The sequence below is a fragment of the Euphorbia lathyris genome, chromosome 10 (assembly GCF_963576675.1).
Source record: "Euphorbia lathyris chromosome 10, ddEupLath1.1, whole genome shotgun sequence".
In the NCBI taxonomy this organism is placed as follows: Eukaryota; Viridiplantae; Streptophyta; class Magnoliopsida; order Malpighiales; family Euphorbiaceae; genus Euphorbia; species Euphorbia lathyris.
In genome coordinates this window covers 5,472,257-5,490,628 of record NC_088919.1, presented here as the reverse complement: position 1 = coordinate 5,490,628, position 18,372 = coordinate 5,472,257, and the positions used below count along the sequence as shown (strand labels likewise).

At 35.1% G+C, this 18,372-nt stretch overlaps 1 protein-coding gene across 1 annotated transcript; it reads left to right on the top strand.

Moving 5' to 3' along the window:
* Positions 1–12,143: 12,143 nt before the first annotated feature.
* LOC136209322 (thiosulfate sulfurtransferase 16, chloroplastic-like) lies at positions 12,144–15,778 on the top strand. The gene is made up of 7 exons (XM_066000762.1): positions 12,144–12,411; positions 12,486–12,563; positions 12,648–12,758; positions 12,863–12,936; positions 13,946–14,016; positions 14,110–14,163; positions 15,506–15,778. The coding sequence occupies exons 1-7, from the start codon at positions 12,332–12,334 to the stop codon at positions 15,578–15,580; spliced, it is 543 nt and encodes a 180-aa protein (XP_065856834.1). The 5' UTR covers positions 12,144–12,331; the 3' UTR covers positions 15,581–15,778.
* The last annotated feature ends 2,594 nt before the right edge of the window (positions 15,779–18,372 follow it).

Genomic DNA, 18,372 nt, shown 5'->3' with positions numbered 1-18,372 from the left:
ATTAAGTCTCAATTACTTGATCTTATTTAGCAACAATTACTTTTTTTTTTTTTTACTTTATTACTATTTTCTATAACTACTGTGCTGTAAAGAGATTTATATTCCAATCTAAACCATATTTTATATAATCCAAATTACTTACGAACCAAAAAGCTAGGTTTTCCTTATTATTAAGGGAAAATTATAAAACTAGGTCAAATGGGAGGCCCATTTACATATTTAACCCATTTACTCAACCTATTACATATCTAGACTCATTTTGTGTGACTTTCCAAAAATACCCCCAATATTTACGCGCGGCTCGCCCCATCCCGTCTGACTTCGCATATTCCATACTATGCGAAGTCTGCGAAGTAAATGTTTGGGTTTGCTTGATGAATTTAGTTCGCATATGCGAAGCCTGGATGTGTTTTGAAGCTAATTCGCGAAGTGGTATATAACAAAAAAGGGCAAACAACAACGGATTCTAACATTAAAATCATAACATTATCAAAATTTACAACAAGATTGCCACAATAACGACATTCAAATCATAACATTATCAAAATTTACAACAAGATTGCCACAATGAACTCTACTAACATTATCAAAATTTACAACAAGATTGCCACAATAACGACATTCAAATCATAACATTATCAAAATCTACTAACAAGATTGGCACCATGGGATGGACGTGTCCCATGGTGCACCCCGAGATTGACACAACTTCTCCTAACGAATCATTTCAGGAGTGAATGTGTCAATCTTGGGGAAGTTCATCCCTATACAGGAAGGAAAATCATCTTCCCTGCAGCTCAGTACGCCGTCTTCCAGAAAGGGATGTTACATATTCAACCATCTACAGAAAAAATTAACCGTGTTAGTTATGAAAAAGGACGATTTTGGATTCGCGAAATGAAAATTAGCAAAGCATGCGAATGTAAATGTGCAGGGGAAGAGGTGATTTTACTTCGCATAACGATTTTTTCGCGAAGTCTGCGAGGTCTGAAATGTGACTATCTACGTCGCATAACGGTTTTTTCGCGAAGTCTGCGAGGTCTGAAACGTAAGGATCTATTCGCAGGCTTCGCGAACTAATAGATTCGCGAGGTAGATCCATACGTTTCAGACTCTTTCTCTTCGCAGAACGTCGCGAAATCATCAATACACGAAGTAGATCATCACTTTCCAGGCTCGTTCTCTTCGCAAAGCTTAGCGAAACCATCGATTGCGAAGTGAATTCATGATAAAACGCAGAAAAAAAACAGATACTTACATTTTTCGCCCCTTTCACCCCCAAAAGTGACAATAACAATATGATAACATGGGAAGAACGAAGGAAATAACGTAGAAAAACCATTTCTTTGATGGTAACAAGAAGAAAGAAACCAAACAACGAACATGAAGATGAAAAACCATGGCTTCGTTTTCTAGGGTTCGGAAGTTGCAGAATCAAGAGATGAAAAGAGGAAAATGAGAAATTCATTGTGATTTTGACGAAATGGTGCAGATTTCGTGCAATTTAAAGGAAGAAAGGAAGATCAAAAGTCTTAAAATCATTAATGCAGGAGCAACTTTTCGCATAACCAAGGAGATAGGGGGAGCGGTGATTCGCGGAGATAGGGGGGAAGTAGGAAGGTTGGGGGTATTTTTGGAAAGTCACACAAAATGAGTCTAGATATGTAATAGGTTGAGTAAATTGGTTAAATATGTAAATGGCCTTCCCATTTGACCTAGTTTTGTAATTTTCCCTATTATTAATAAGGATTCAGGACTCGTCTAATCTAAAAAGTTTGATATTCCAATCTTAATTGTATGCAAAAAAACAAGAGTTTACTTCCAAAATTTTATGAGTAAAAATATCAAAATGGTCTAATATAGTCTGAAATATTAAATATTTACATTAACATATTTTTTACAAAGCGATTACTAAAAAACAACAAATATTTTTCATCAGAATTTATATTTTTAAAATAAAACAGAATTGTAAAATTAATTATGCAGCATCCTCAATAGCTTGGATGCATTCTAAAACGGTAGCCTAGCTTTCACTAATGCTTCATGAATTACCTAGTTGTTCTTGATGAGAGGCCCTAAAAATAATACCGGAAACAAATATTCAAAATGACCTGAACCGGCCCTTAATTTGTAACTCTTTGAAGAGTCCACCAAGCTTCCAAATCTAGTGATTATATTATTTCATTCCATCAATATTCCATGAATAAAGGAATAGTAAAATGGTAATGCCACAATTATGTACACCATGGACAGGTCCTGTACCATTTGGTAACCATTAGTTGCTAAATTTAATCATTCTTAAAGATTCTCATAAAATATATGTCGAAGGACAAACATTAAAAATAGCTAAAACAAATTTTTATTGACTATCAAACAAACTTACAACTAAGTTTATATTGATAATTCGGCTGGGAGAGCCTCTAATTAGAGATGGCAAAAGCAATGTTGAAAGATGGTTCACTTGCATGGTTCCAATAGCTTAATTGCCAAAATTTACCTTGTGATTGACAGCTTCAAGTTTATTCATTGCTGATAAAAAAATCTTTCACAAATATATCAGTTCAGCCCATTCAAATGAACTTCATTTCATGATCTCAACATGCTACACAATATATTTAAAAATCAAAACCTGATAATCTCAATAATATAAACAGGGTCTCTTTAATTGAAATAGGTAAAAGAAAGAAAAGAAAATTGAAAGAGGTAAAAAATGAAGGTATACACTATAAAATGAAATCAGTCCATATTTTTAGTCGTAACATAATTATGAACGAATAAATATCAGCTAATATGAAGTTCAAATGTTTCCTAAATATCAGTATCCCAAGGAAACAGCAAAACATGAAGAAGAATATATACAGCCCCATAAAATTTAAAAGTTAAAAGTTAATTCCAATCAGAGCAACAGTAAAGAAATATCTCTTCATAGATTCTGAAAATCAGCCATGAAGATTACCTAATCAATTTAAATGGCATCTGGCTGATAGAAAATATACACCTAAAGCAAAACAAAAAGTTTCCAAACATTTGTTAATTGACATCTGGCTGGATAAACTACAAAAGCAGAAAATATTGTTAAGTAAAAGCATGTTGAAACCTCTTTTCTGCTCATTTAAGTGTCACTCCAACTGCAATGTTCATGTCATTCAAAATGTCATTCTGCAAACTAATATGAGCTACATCCATGTGCCGTAATGAGAATAATCAAAGAATAGAGGTTTAAATCATTTGGGTAAATACGAACATATATATATATATATATATATATGGAAGTAACAATATGAAATAGAACCTTAATATTAAGTATGAAAAGAAACAAATTGCCTTCATAAGGTGCATCCATTACACAATTAACGCTCCAGGCTTATGAAAATGGGGCTAGCACTGCTGAAACAAATTAAAAGAGATATACTGAAACTAAATAAAAAGAATGAATAAGCTTAAAATCAAACTTAAATTCAACATTTATTCACAGATAATGCAAGGAAAGAAAATGGAAGTCAAAATTCCTATTATCAATGTTATCAAACAAAAGAAGACCACACAAATATGAGTTTCCAAGTATGATTTTCCAGCAATGATGAACCTGACTTTGGGGATCAAAGTGTATGGTCAATATGTGCATAAGGAAATCATCTTGAAGGCATCAAATCCAATCCTGGGCCTTTGTGTCCTTTGCTAGATCATATACTAAATCACATATACCAGCAAGAGCACCTTATTTCACTTTTGAATGCCTATGAGATTAATAATAACTTATGTATCCATGAAATTACCTAGAGGTGGCAAAATGACACACGACCTGATTACACGACACGAACACGACACGGATTTTTAGTGTTAGTGTTGAGCTTAATAGGTAATGGGTCATTTTTGGGTTGACACGAAACTGACACGCTAATTTTTGGGTTGGGTTAGTGTTGATATGTGAACCCGAAAACGACACGAAATGACACGGATATTGAAAATTATTGTTATATTCTCTCATATTTTTTTTATGTCACTTTATTAATAAAGATAATAAAATTATAATTATTAATTGCAAATATTAATTTGAATTTCCTAAATTGTTATAAACACATTACATAACCCTCTAACATGATATTATCGAACTTTTCGATAATTATTGTTAGCATACTAATCTAAAAATGATATAAAATGTTTAAAAACAGTACCAAATCTTCTTATATTTTTAAGAGTTATTATTAATATATACGCATAACAAAATTACATGTAACCCGAAAACACGACACGAAATCGACACTAACCCGAATAGGTTAACACGACTTTGACACGAAAGTTTTTGGGTTGGGTTTGGGTTTACTCTTTTTGACACGAACCCGAAATGACACGACACGAACACGATAATTGCCAGGTCTAAAATTACCATTAGAGATGATATAGCCACTTACCAGGAAGGAAGGCTCTTTGAGTGCAGTACCTATGGCGCCAGGTAAGGTCTTCATTTTCCTAAAGGAAGCAATAATTGAGTGGGAACTGCCAAAAAAAATGGGCGAATCATACATAAAACAGAATGCGGAAAAAGCCAACTTGGACCGAGAGTGTGACCCATAACACGATAAAGCAATAGAAAAGACAATTAAATCTTACACAGTCTGTTTTATGTATGTTTTGTAAACAATCATCTGTAAAAAAAAAAAAAAAACATTGCAGATGAGCTATGTTCAGACTTAAATAGAAAGGATCAAACCCTTCACAACTCCAAAATCTCTTTGGGAACCCAATTGATCGTGATATCCATATCGTAGTAAGGACTGTAAAGATCGTTGTACTGCAATCCTAAACACAAAACACAAAGATCAATCACATACAGATTTGACTCCACAAAATCAAAATTAGGATTTGAGAAATGCTAACCATATCTGCAGAGGCGGATATAGCTTATGTGCATTTTCGCGAGCCCGTAATTTTTTGGATCGGATCGATGAGTGATTGCAAAAGGGACGCCATTGTACTGTGATTCGGTCTCTTCCTCAATGAGCTTCGATAATTGTAGCTAGCTTCTCTGTTATGTATTTCAATTTCATTCGAATTGAAGAACCGTTAAGGTGGAAGAAATGGTGTTATGGGTCCCGCCCATATTTAAAGTCCATTTATTATTAATTTTGGCTTCTTTGAGAAGCTAGGTTAATATGTATTTAAGTGAATTAATTATCATTTATTGAGATAAGTGAAGAAAGAAGAAAAGTCACACACAAAAGAGATTTTCGGATTTGACCTTTCTCTCTTTAGGTCAGTTCACGTTTTTATCGATTCCCGGAGATTGAACCGTCGGATCGTCACGATTTTTGGACAGGAGCTTCTAGACATATTGTTCCTTGTTCTCACCGTTGGGATTGCCGTTCGGAGGTCGGGAAGGTCTGTTCGGAGTTGGGGCAGATTGTAGATTGATTTCTTCTCTTTCTTGGTATTTGTCTACTTCTTGAAATCTCTTATTGTTTCATGATTATTGGTGGCTTATAAACCTTTTGTAAGACTTTGTTGGGTTTGTTTTGCCCTCAATTTTATCATAATAAGAGAAGTAGGGTGGACTCCTCAAAGGTCCCGTGGTTTTTACTCTTCACACCGAAGAGGTTTTCCACGTATAAATCTTGTGTTGTTGATTGTGGTTTTGGATTTCCATTCTTGTGGTTATAGTTGCTATTTTTGTTTGGACTTGGGTTGTGCTTTGGTTGATTGTTTGTTAGATTGATCCTTGTGGTGTTGTTATTGGTATTCCGCGTATTTGATTGTTGTTATTGGTAACCCGTCTTTTGGGTCCTTCAATTGGTATCAGAGCAAGGTTAATTTTAAAGTTAGCTATGGAGTCTAATAGCAGTAATAGTTCCATGGTTAAATTGACATCAACCAATTATTCTATATGGAGACCTATGATGGAAGATTTGTTATTTTGCAAAGATTTGTATGACCCAATTGATGCAGAAACCAAAGAGGATGGTTGTTTGTCCAAACCAGTCAAACCAGAAACATTGGAAGATAGAGAATGGGAAAAGTTGAAAAGAAAGACTTTGGGGACTATCAGACAATGGGTTGATATTAGCATTTTCAACCATGTTTCTCAAGAGTCCGACCCATATGATTTGTGGAAGAAATTAGAAGGTCTTTATGAAAGAAAGACTGCTCATAATAAGGCTTCTTTGATTAAGAGGCTTGTTAATTTGAAGTTGAAAAGTGGGAAGTCAGTTTCTGAGCATCTTAGTGATTTTCAAGATATAATCAACAAACTTACCACTATGAAGATTATTCTTGATGATGAGTTGCATGCTTTATTTCTATTGAGTTCATTGCCGGATAGTTGGGAAACTCTTGTTGTGACTATTAGTAACTCTGCTCCGGATGGTGTACTTTCTTTGGATGTGATTAAAGAGAGTATGTTTAATGAAGAGATAAGAAGAAAGGAGATGGGAGTTGATAATTCACAAGCTCTTGTTGTTGAGAACAGAGGTAGAGGCAAGAGTAGAGGTCCAAAGAGGCGTGGTAACTCAAGAGGTAGGTCTAAGTCCAGAGATGGGAAAGAGCCTATGGTATGTCATCACTGCAACAAACCGGGTCACATAAAGAAATACTGCTACCGTTGGAAAAGAGAACAAGGCAAGAAGCAAGATTCTCAGAAGGAGGGAGATGACAAAAATACTGCAACTGTCACTTCTAAAAGTGATGATGGTGTTTCTTTGATTTGTGCAACTAGTGAGTGTCATCATGTTGATGGTTCAGGCACAGAGTGACTTGTTGATACAGGAGCTTCCTATCATTGTGTTCCTAGAAGGGAATACTTCTTGAACTACAAAGCAGGAGATTTTGGTAGTGTCAAGATGGGAAATCAGAGTTCGGCAAGCATTGTTGGCATGGGTGATATTCGGGTGAAGACAAGTGTTGGGTGCATGCTTATATTGAAGAATGTGCGCCATATTCCCGATATACGCCTTAACTTGTTGTCTGCAAATGTTCTTGATCTAGAAGGATTCAGACATACTTTTGGAGATGGCAAATGGAGATTGTCCAAGGGTTCATTGACAGTTGCTCGAGGTGATTTATGTTGTTCTTTGTATAAAACATACTTGAATGTATGTTCTGGTGAGCTAAATGCAGTTGAAGAAAAGAACTCTCCTAATTTGTGGCATAGAAGATTGGGACACATGACAGATAAAGGGTTAAAACTTTTGGCAGGTAAATCTCTTATTCCTGTTGATAAATCTGTTTCTTTTGACCCTTGTGATTATTGCTTAGCAGGAAAGCAACATAGAGCTTCCTTTTCTAAGAAGTCTATAAAGAAGGATGGAAAGTTGGATTTGATACACTCTGACGTTTGTGGTCCTTTAGAGGTGGAGTCTCTTGGTGGCAGTAAATATTTTGTCACTTTTATTGATGATGCTACTCGGAGAACTTGGGTTTACATGTTGAAGACAAAGAGTGAAGTGTTTGAAACTTTCAAGAAGTTTCATGTCATGGTAGAAAGGGAGACAGAAAGAAAATTGAAGTGTCTTCGATCTGACAATGGTGGTGAGTACACTTCTAAAGAATTTGAGAATTATTGTTCACACCATGGAATTAGACATGTAAAAACTGTGCCCGGCACCCCTCAACACAATGGTGTAGCAGAGAGAATGAACAGAACAATTGTGGAGAAAGTGAGATGTATGCTTAGAATGTCCAATCTTCCAAAGACATTTTGGGCTGAAGCTGTTAATACTTCAGTGTACTTGATCAATCGTTCACCATCAATTCCTCTTGGCCTTGAGATACCCGAGAGAGCATGGAAGGGTAGAGATCCTACTTATTCACATTTGAGAGTCTTTGGATGCAAGGCATACATGCATGTGCCGAAAGAACAGAGATCAAAGCTTGATTCTAAGACTAATCCTTGTGTATTCGTTGGCTATGGTGATGAGGAGTATGGTTTTAGACTCTATGATCCAGAGAAGAAGAAAGTGGTGAGAAGCAGAGATGTAGTATTCTTTGAGCACGAGATGGGCTCAGAACTTCTGAGTACAAGGTACACTTCTACTCCAGATTTGTCTTTTGATATTACTGATACTTCTTCTGTTTCTACTCCTATTCCTGTTGAGCAGCCAATAAATGAGAATGTTGAACCAACACTTGATGGTGTTGAGGAGGTACAACCAAATGAAGATGGTGATGCACCAGAATTTGATAATGATGGTGATGGTGTACCAGAATTTGATGATGCTCCACATGATGATCAGAATGATGTAGAGGATGTTCATGAGCAGGGGGAGCAGCCAGCTCCTTTAGTGGAAGAAGCACTGATTCGAAGGTCAACTAGAGAAAGAAAACCTTCTACAAAATATCCAAGCTCAGAGTTTATTCTTGTCACTGATGAGGGGGAGCCAGAGAACTTTGAAGAAGTGTTGTCTAGTAAAGACAAAAATCTTTGGCTTGATGCTATGAAGGAAGAGATGGATTCCTTGAAAAAGAATGAAACATATGTGCTTGTGAAGCCTCCTAAAGGCAAGAAGGTCTTGAAAAACAGATGGGTTTTCAAGAACAAGAAAGATGGTGACAAGATAGTGAAGCGCAAAGCCAGATTGGTGGTAAAGGGTTGCAATCAGAAGAAGGGCATTGATTTTGATGAGATCTTCTCTCCTGTTGTCAAGATGACATCTATAAGAACTGTTTTGGGTTTAGCTGCAAGTCTTAATTTGGAGTTGGAGCAGCTTGATGTGAAAACTGCTTTCTTACATGGTGATTTGCATGAGGAGATATATATGGAGCAACCTGAAGGGTTTGAAGAGAAGGGAAAAGAAAAGCTTGTTTGTAAGCTGAAGAAGAGTCTTTATGGGCTCAAACAGGCACCAAGGCAATGGTATCGGAAGTTTGATTCTTTTATGACAAACAATGGTTATAACAGAACTTCAGCAGATCCTTGTGTGTATTTTAGAAATTTCCCTGGAGGTAACTTTATTATCCTTCTTTTATATGTGGATGATATGTTGATAGTTGGACAAGATGCAGGGATGATTTCCAACTTGAAGAAGGATTTGTCCAAGTCATTTGACATGAAAGACTTGGGTCCAGCTAAGCAGATCTTAGGCATGGAGATAGTTCATGATAGAAAAGCTGGAAAGTTGTGGCTATCACAAGAAAAGTATATTGAACGTGTGCTTGAAAGGTTTAATATGAAGAATGCCAAGCCTATTAATACACCTTTAGCAGCTCACTTCAAGTTGTGTAATAGAGCTTGTCCTAAGTCAGATGAAGAAAAAGCGAGTATGTCTTATGTTCCTTATTCATCTGCTGTTGGTTCTTTGATGTATGCTATGGTTTGTACTAGACCAGATATTGCACAGGCTGTTGGTTTGGTGAGTAGATACTTATCCAATCCGGGTAAGGTTCATTGGGAAACTGTTAAGTGGATTTTCAGATATTTGCGTGGTACTTCCAAATTGAGTTTGTGTTATGGAGGTGGCAAACCGATTCTTGAGGGATATACAGATGCAGACATGGCTGGTGATCTTGATAATAGAAAGTCTACCTCAGGTTATGTGTTTACATTTTCAGGGGGAGCCATTTCATGGCAATCCAAGCTACAAAAGTGTGTAGCATTGTCCACTACTGAGGCAGAGTATATAGCAGTTGTGGAAGCGTGTAAAGAGATGATTTGGTTGAAGAGGTTCCTTCAAGAGTTGGGTTTGAAGCAATGTGAGTATGTGACATTCTGTGACATTCAGAGTGCTATGGACTTGAGCAAGAATGCCATGTATCATGCTCGTACCAAGCACATTGATATCAGATATCATTGGTTGCGGAATGTGATTGAAGAGAAAGAATTGCTGTTAAAGAAAGTCCACACAGATAAAAATGCAGCAGACATGTTAACCAAGGTGGTTCCTGGAAGCAAGCTTGAGCTTTGTAATAAGCTTTCCGGGATGAGATTCAAACGTTGAAGAATTTGAGTTTTTCTTCTCTCCGTGATGGGCTGGAGGGGGAGATTGTTATGGGTCCCGCCCATATTTAAAGTCCATTTATTATTAATTTTGGCTTCTTTGAGAAGCTAGGTTAATATGTATTTAAGTGAACTAATTATCATTTATTGAGATAAGTGAAGAAAGAAGAAAAGTCACACACAAAAGAGATTTTCGGATTTGACCTTTCTCTCTTTAGGTCAGTTCACGTTTTTGTCGATTCCCGGAGAATGAACCGTCGGATCATCACGATTTTTGGACAGGAGCTTCTAGACATATTGTTCCTTGTTCTCACCGTTGGGATTGCCGTTCGGAGGTCGGAAAGGTCTGTTCGGAGTTGGGGCAAATTATAGATTGATTTCTTCTCTTTCTTGGTATTTGTCTACTTCTTGAAATCTCTTATTGTTTCATGATTATTGGTGGGTTATAAACCTTTTGTAAGACTTTGTTGGGTTTGTTTTGCCCTCAATTTTATCATAATAAGAGAAGTAGGGTGGACTCCTCAAAGGTCCCGTGGTTTTTACTCTTCACACCGAAGAGGTTTTCCACGTATAAATCTTATGTTGTTGATTGTGGTTTTGGATTTCCATTCTTGTGGTTATAGTTGCTATTTTTGTTTGGAATTGGGTTGTGCTTTGGTTGATTGTTTGTTAGATTGATCCTTGTGGTGTTGTTATTGGTATTCCGCGTATTTGATTGTTGTTATTGGTAACCCGTCTTTTGGGTCATTCAAATGGAATAGCCAACAAATTGATTGCGAGAAAATAGACAGCAGATTGTTGAATTTGAATTGAAAAACATGGATAATAGATTATTTAATAATTTAAAAAATATTTCCACTTGAGCAAAAGTTATATTATTTTAACACATCAGCTACAGAAATTCTAAAATTTTGACAAGTGTACGTTAGTCTCTACATTTTATATAGATAATAGATAATAGATAATAGATAGATAATAGATGTAAATATAATAAGGACTGGATTGGATTTAGACAAAATAATTTAAAATAAAATCCAATTAAATCCGACCTGACCCTAATCTCACCCAGCATATGAACAACTTTACCTTATACTAGCAAGGATCAATCGAAATTATACTCAAGTTGTCATTCCAAGTGTTTCCTAACATCCATCCAAATAGGTCCTACAAGTATTTCTAGTGAAAAACTACAAATGCATTAGACTTGATAATTACATGCTTTATTTGTGTTAATCCAAATTTTCAATTAGTGAACCAAATTAATTGAGAAATCTTTCTTAGACGCTATTCATGATGGTCCCAATTTCTAACTTGTCACAAAAGAAATTTAAAAGGGTGGATACGGTTGAATTAATCAGTCCATTAATAAATTTTTTGAAACTAACTATATCAATCAATTTTAAGATATTTAATTCTAAACCAGTCTATATATCGATTAATCGATTAACTGTAATTTTTGATTAAGTTGTTCAGTTAACGATTTTTAACCTTTATCTACTAAAAATGACGATTAACTATATTTTTTTCCCAAACATAAATATAATAGTTACCCAAAACAATACTTAACCATAATTTTTTTATTCAAAATTAAATATTTAAACAAAAATAATTACTCAATAAATATTATCTAACAAGATAAATTCATATAAAATAATTAAAATTTAGATTTAAACATAATGATATTTTTCCATAAAAAATATTATAATATATAATTTATTAATTTGTATAATATAAATATTAATTTGCATTTTATATATTTATATATATAATAATATAAACAATTCGGTTAACTTAAATTATATGTTTTTATTCAAGAATTTTCATATACATTTTAATGAGCGGGTGAATTTGTTCATTAATCGTTAGATACAAGCTTATTAAATCTAAGCATTAGGATGCTTTGAATCTCCACCTTAAGATTCTAATAAGCCTAAACCGAGACTCTTAACCATATCCGGAAATCGATTTTCTGCTTTGGTTTTTCGATTTTTGATTTGGATAACCGGTTTTATCAGTTTTTTTATCCACTTGTAGGAGAGCCCACCACCACCACTAACGGAGGTCCACCGCCATGTCCCACGGTGGTTCAATCTTCAACGGCCAAAGTTGCCACGTGTACAAAGAATCACCAGGCATTGAGAAATGTGCAAATCAGCTTATCCATCTGCAAGAAAATGCACAAATATGTCTGCTTGCTTGATTGTTTATCATTTGGATTTATACAAACAGCAAATGTTGACGTGTCAGCCATGCTTCTTCTCGATGACTCAATCCTCTCTTTCCCACCGTAACCTCCGTTACAACCATCGCCATCTTCCTCCCCCTCCTTCCTTCACCTTTACACTTATATATACACCGTCAAAAAACCCTAAAATCAACTAAACTTTTTCATACCCCGGAGAGAAAATGGCTGCCAAATCTATTGTTTCCTCTACTTTCTTCACTAGATTTTCTCCACTTATCCCTCCTTCTGATCTCAATCACAGGTAATTACTGATTTCTTCGATTCTCTATTTCTTTTTAATGGTGATTTGTGATTAGGGTTTTGTTTGAGTTGCAGGAATCTATTGGTGTTGCCTTGGGCTATTAATTCGAAGAAATGGAGCTCTGGTGTGAATCAGAAAGGTTTCAGATTCTGGTAGGGTTAATTTTAGGGGTTTTAGCAAATGGGTATCCATTATTTCAGATGTGTTTTCTAATTTTTGATACTTGTGTTTGATAGCACAAAGGCTGGGCAGAAAGGAAATCTGGAGGCAGTTGGAGTTCCAACTTCTGTGCCAGTAAGAGTTGCTCATGAACTTCTTCTTGCTGGTCACCGGTTTTTGGATGTTAGGTATGGACTTCTATTGAGTAAAACTTAATCGGGGTTTCATTAGTTTACTCTATTTTTGGGGGTTAAAATGTGCAATTTTGTTGTTAATTATGGTAACATTGCAGGACTGCTGAGGAATTCAGTGCTGGTCATACTTTAGGGGCAATCAATGTTCCATATCTGTATAGAGCTGGATTAGGTACTTTCTATTTCTATACCCTGTTTTGTTCATCTACTCAGAAGAGATTTCAGTTTTCAATTGCTTTGTTCTTCTATTGCTGGATTTTATTTAGCTGTTTAACTTGAGTTTGATCTTCAATCTATTTTGGAAGCAATGCATTTGTTTCTAAAAATTGTCAAAGTATAAATACAATACAACCTATGTTGCACGGAGACGGAACAGACACAAGGGAACTTTATTTCTAAGAAAATTTAGCTAGGAAACCGTAATGAAAACGGAAAGAGATAGAAACGGACTCGAAACTCTTCATCAATAGATTACACCCCTAAACTTGTAATGTTTTGCCAATCTGTTTGGTATCATGTACTTATACTTGGAACGTATCACATGTCAACTTGTAATTTTTTTCTGTTTGTCACTTTGAACTCGTCAATTTTGGGCCTCTTAAGACCCTGATTTAGCAAACTTTGAATAAAATCCATGTTGCTTGTGTAATCAAATTTGAAGTGAAGGGTGCCATAGGTCCAAAATTGACAAGTTCAGGGTGCCTAATGGCAAAATGATACAAGTTTTAGTATGTTATAACTTTAAGTACAAGCAGTGAAGGATCCAAGATTCATTGATAGGGGATGCTTGTGGTGGTCTCTTGTGATTTATGGGTTTTTTTACATAAAAATTTAAAGCCTCGTATACAGTTTCTATAGAATTTTTGGTGTTCAGCAACCAGTGGGTGCTCAAGCCCCCCGTAGCTCCTTCCTGATCCATCCCTGTGTATAAGCACAGGGTGCTGAACGGAAAAACGTTAAGTTTAGGTTCTTTTATATGCTTAATTATGTATTAAGCCAAAACAAATCTTGTGGAAATGAATCAATCCAGAATTAAATGTCAAATCAATTAGACTTTGGTCCTAAACAAGATCTTATTTTTGCAGTTTTTCACTGGAACTTTCTTTACTTACTATTCAAATTACTGCTCTTTTTGTCCATCCTTTACTCTTGCTTATATGAATTTGTGTTTCTTGGTATAGGAATGGCAAAGAACCCCAAATTTGTTGAGGAAGTATCTTCATATTTTGGAAAATATGATGAAATACTTGTTGTATGTCTCTGAACCTATGTTCTTATTCGTCCTTCTAAGCATCAAAAGTGTATTTGGTGGTTTTTAATTTTACTTTTTACTCTTTTTTTTCAGGGTTGCCAAATCGGGAAAAGGTCTATGATGGCTGCAACTGAACTTTTAGCTGCTGTAAGTAGATCAGATCATTCTATAGATGAAAAGCTTGAGCTTGGTTTTATTTTATATTCACTTAATAGACACAAACATCTTCATTATTTGGTTGAATGTCAAACTTCAAATGCTTCTTTTGTGGCATTTGCTTTAAAGGCACAATAGGAATAGGTAGGTTGCTTAAATTATACCTTCATGTTGCTTTGAAAATTGCAGAGAAAGTAAAAGTTAGAATGATCAAAACAGTTTTACATAGTAGACAAGCAATCGATCTAAACTAACAATGTGATGTGGTAGGCTATCTATAACTAACTTCCTAACAAGTTTGACGAATCATTCCCAATAGTGTTTTCGAGGGTGGGTAGCAAAGTTCTCCGGTTTACATTCTAGAATCACATTTGTCTTGTATTTTGGGCATGTAATCTGACAAATGAAACAACTGATAGAGTACTAAATTGGTTGGTTTGACTGGAAGGAGCCTCTACTCGACCGAGTTAGGTCTCAATTACTAGTGCACAAAGAAGACATTAATTGGAATGGGATAGGGGCTTTCTAAATGGTGCTTGATCAACCTTAAACTGATTAATCAAATCCATCTACGAAAATAAAAGTCAATTCTATTTTTCAACATGGACATATGCATGGATGTTAACGGCGCACTAAGGCGCTAAGGGGTCTTGGAGCCTAGGCTCAAGGCGCAACTTAAGGCACGCACCTGAGGAATGCTATATGTTAATGTTGCTTGTTCTTTTGTGTGTTTGTCAAAGTTTCTGTTTGAGTGGAGGAGACTCGTCTTTACGTGACTGCTCTTAATCCTTCTCTATTCTTTCTATATTTAGTTACGTCTCTTGATATTCTTATTTAGATCAAGGGTCAAGATTAATCTTATTTAAATTAGATTAGTCATTGAGATTAATCAACCATATTATTTACACAAAACAGTTAAAAAAAATGTTAGTGAAAACAGTATATACCAAAACGCGCCTTGATTCAGGCTCTGAGGCCCAGGCGAGAGCTTTTTAAACAACAGCGCCTGGCTTTGTGCAATCAAGGCTCACTACCTTGAGCCTTGAGTCAGGCGCGCCTTTAAGTAAAGGTTAGTATTAATACTTGTGACCTGTCTAGTGTTTTATGATCGTTTCAAATGCGACTCGTATATGCCTTTTCTTTGGGTTGTTGAAAATGAGCTTGAACTACTCGGAAATGGCATTTCGATTGTTTCAAATGCGAATTTGAGCATCCCTTTGTATGTTGAAAATGATGCAAGAACCTCAAACAAAATTTTTGAACTACAATCAGATTAATGGCATCAATGTTTATAATTGAAATTGATTGACACTAAGTTGAAAATGTTTTGCAGGGATATACAGGAATTACTGATGTTGCTGGTGGATATGCTGCTTGGACACAAAATGGGCTACCAACAGAAAATTGATGCAATGGCTACAACAACTCAACATATAAATTTGAGTTTTTAGTTAATAAATTTGCATTTGAAGAGCAGAAAATGATCCAGCTTTAGTTTCATAGGAGACAGTCAGTACTATCGATCATTTGATGGTATTGAAGCTTATTATTATTGTAGTGTTGTAAATTTTCATGAAATATAAAATCTCAACTCTGTACAGAACAACTCTTCTTCTCCTTAGTAGCTGTTGATATAACCCATCTTCACTTTGAGTAAGCAACTCAGTTGAGAGCTCTGTGATAGTTTAGGTAGGCTTGAGCATGGGTCTTGGAGAATCTTGGAATGAATGTCTGAATCAAATGATCTAGAATTGGATTAAACCGTTTTAGAATCAAACCGTTTTGTACTGTTGACTTAATTATGTATAATTCTGGAGATTTTCAAATTCTTAATATTACGGAACAATTTGATTTTATTTTTTAAAAATAAAAACGCACTTTTCAAGTAAAAATTTCATTAAGTTGAATTTGTACTTTTTTTAATCCTAATTATTTACTTTTAGAATATAATTTTGACGTTTTATATTGGGATCCATAAATTAATTTTAAAAAGAATGACTTTTGCTTAATAAACTATTCTGACTTCAAAATAGAACCACGTTTTAGCTTTTAAATTTGTTCTTTTTATATATCTTTTATGTTATCAATGCACTTTTATACTAATTAAGCTATAAAAGTTATCAATGCACTTTTATATTAATGTAAATAATACTAATTAAGCTATAAAATTTAAGAAGATGGAGAAATTTTGTATAGAAAGTGAAAATTTAGGAGAGAGGCATACTCGCTCAATATCACGTAGATATTGTCCGCTTTGGTCTAAATCTAACATATTGGACAACACGGCTTTAAAACGCGTCTCCATGTCCCAATCACTCTATCTCCATTTCCGACGTAGGATTCAATTTATTTCTACCCTCATCGTCATCCCTTAGGGCCACTCTTTGCTCATGTCTTTTATCCCGGCGCCATTCACTCCGGACCGGGTCGTTACAGGCCCACCAGCTTCCGTCTGGTTCATTCCAGAAACACACATTGTACGTGGAGAGTATGCTCTGATACCAATTGTAACATCCTGGTCCAATACCATGTAGATATTGTCCGCTTTGGCCCAAATCCAACACCTTGGACCGCACGGCTTTAAAACGCTTCTCCATGTATTGGATTTTCATCTTACTAATAAGTCTCAATCATTCCATCTCCATTTCCAACGTGGGATTCAGTTTATTCCTGCCCTCATCGCCATCCCTTAGGGCCGCTCCTTACTCAAGCTTTCTACCCCGGCACCACCCACTCCGGACCGGATCGTTACAGGTATTACGGATAAATTAGTCATTTTAATAGTGTAATTAATGTTGCATTAAAACTTTAAACGACTTATAAAAAAAAACGAAGGGAGTAGATTTTTTGGGTCGGGATATTTGTGAGACTCTGGGTATTAGTAGCACATCAGATTTGAGTAAGTATTTGGGAGTTTTTATTCTTCATGACTCCGTTAGTAAAAAAAAAACATCTTAAAAGTAACGTAGTTGCAACATTATTAGTAGTCAACTTTCATCGCTAACCGGCTACCACCTAAATGACACATGGATACCACCTAGATGACATGTGTAAGGTAGGTGGTAGTCACATGCCATTTCGATCAGCTAGGTGATAAACACGTATCTTTTCGATCAACGTTGAAAGTTGATTATTGATTATTGTTGAAGTAGAAACCAAGTCATATTTTCGGTATCTTTTTTGCTTTTGAAGTCGCCGAAATGAATTTATTGAAACATAATTCAGAGTTGAATGATTTTATTGAGACAATTTAAAATTGAATGACTATTTTGAGATAACAATGGAAGTTCAGTGATCATTAGTGTTTTTAACCCATCTATTGAGATGATAGAAGTAAAAAAAAAAGTACCTGTAGCTGTTGTACAATCACAGCGAGATCATAGGATTGATTTACTCTACAAAGTTGCAAAAAGTATTTTTGATTCACATGTCATTCATTGGCTTGCTTGATTCCTCATCATAATAAAGGAAGCTTGATTGATTTTCTTTTCTTATGAAAGGAGGCATGATTGATTTTTATTACCAGAAAGAAAGAACAAATTGACGCATACTATTACTTTTATCAAATATGAATTAAGTCGATTTTGCAGAAATAAAATTTCTATAAACTGAAACTTTGACTTCATGAGTCAATATGCTAGTTTATTTTAGTATAATCTATCTTTCTCAAATTATTTATATTTGGAATAAAGTATAAACTTAGTGTGAGCAAATTTAGCATTCTCATAACATTAGTATTTGTATTTGGAATAAAGTACAAATAGCAAATTTAGCCCAATAATTATTAAGCAAGAGTAAATTTAACCTAATAATTAAGCAAGAGCAAATTTAGGCAAGAGCAAATTTAGCATTTAGCATTCTCGTAACATTATAATCTTAAAATCTAATTCAAAATCTAACATTTGACATATGATACAGTTTCGCGTGCCTATTGCAGATATTGTGAGGTGTGACTCTTGGATGGCTTAACTTTCGGGGAAGAAGCAAGAGCCACACGGTGTCAAGTAGTTAGCCCCGTGAAGTTTTATTACTAATAAAATATGAGTTTTAGTTCTTCCACCCTTCAACCTCCCCTAAAGTTCTACCATCTGATAAGATTTGAAATTGCACTTCTATTAATTAAAAAAAAAAAACTCGTCTTTCATTAATAAGATTTAAAATTACACCTGATAAACAGTACACTTAATATTACATTATTTT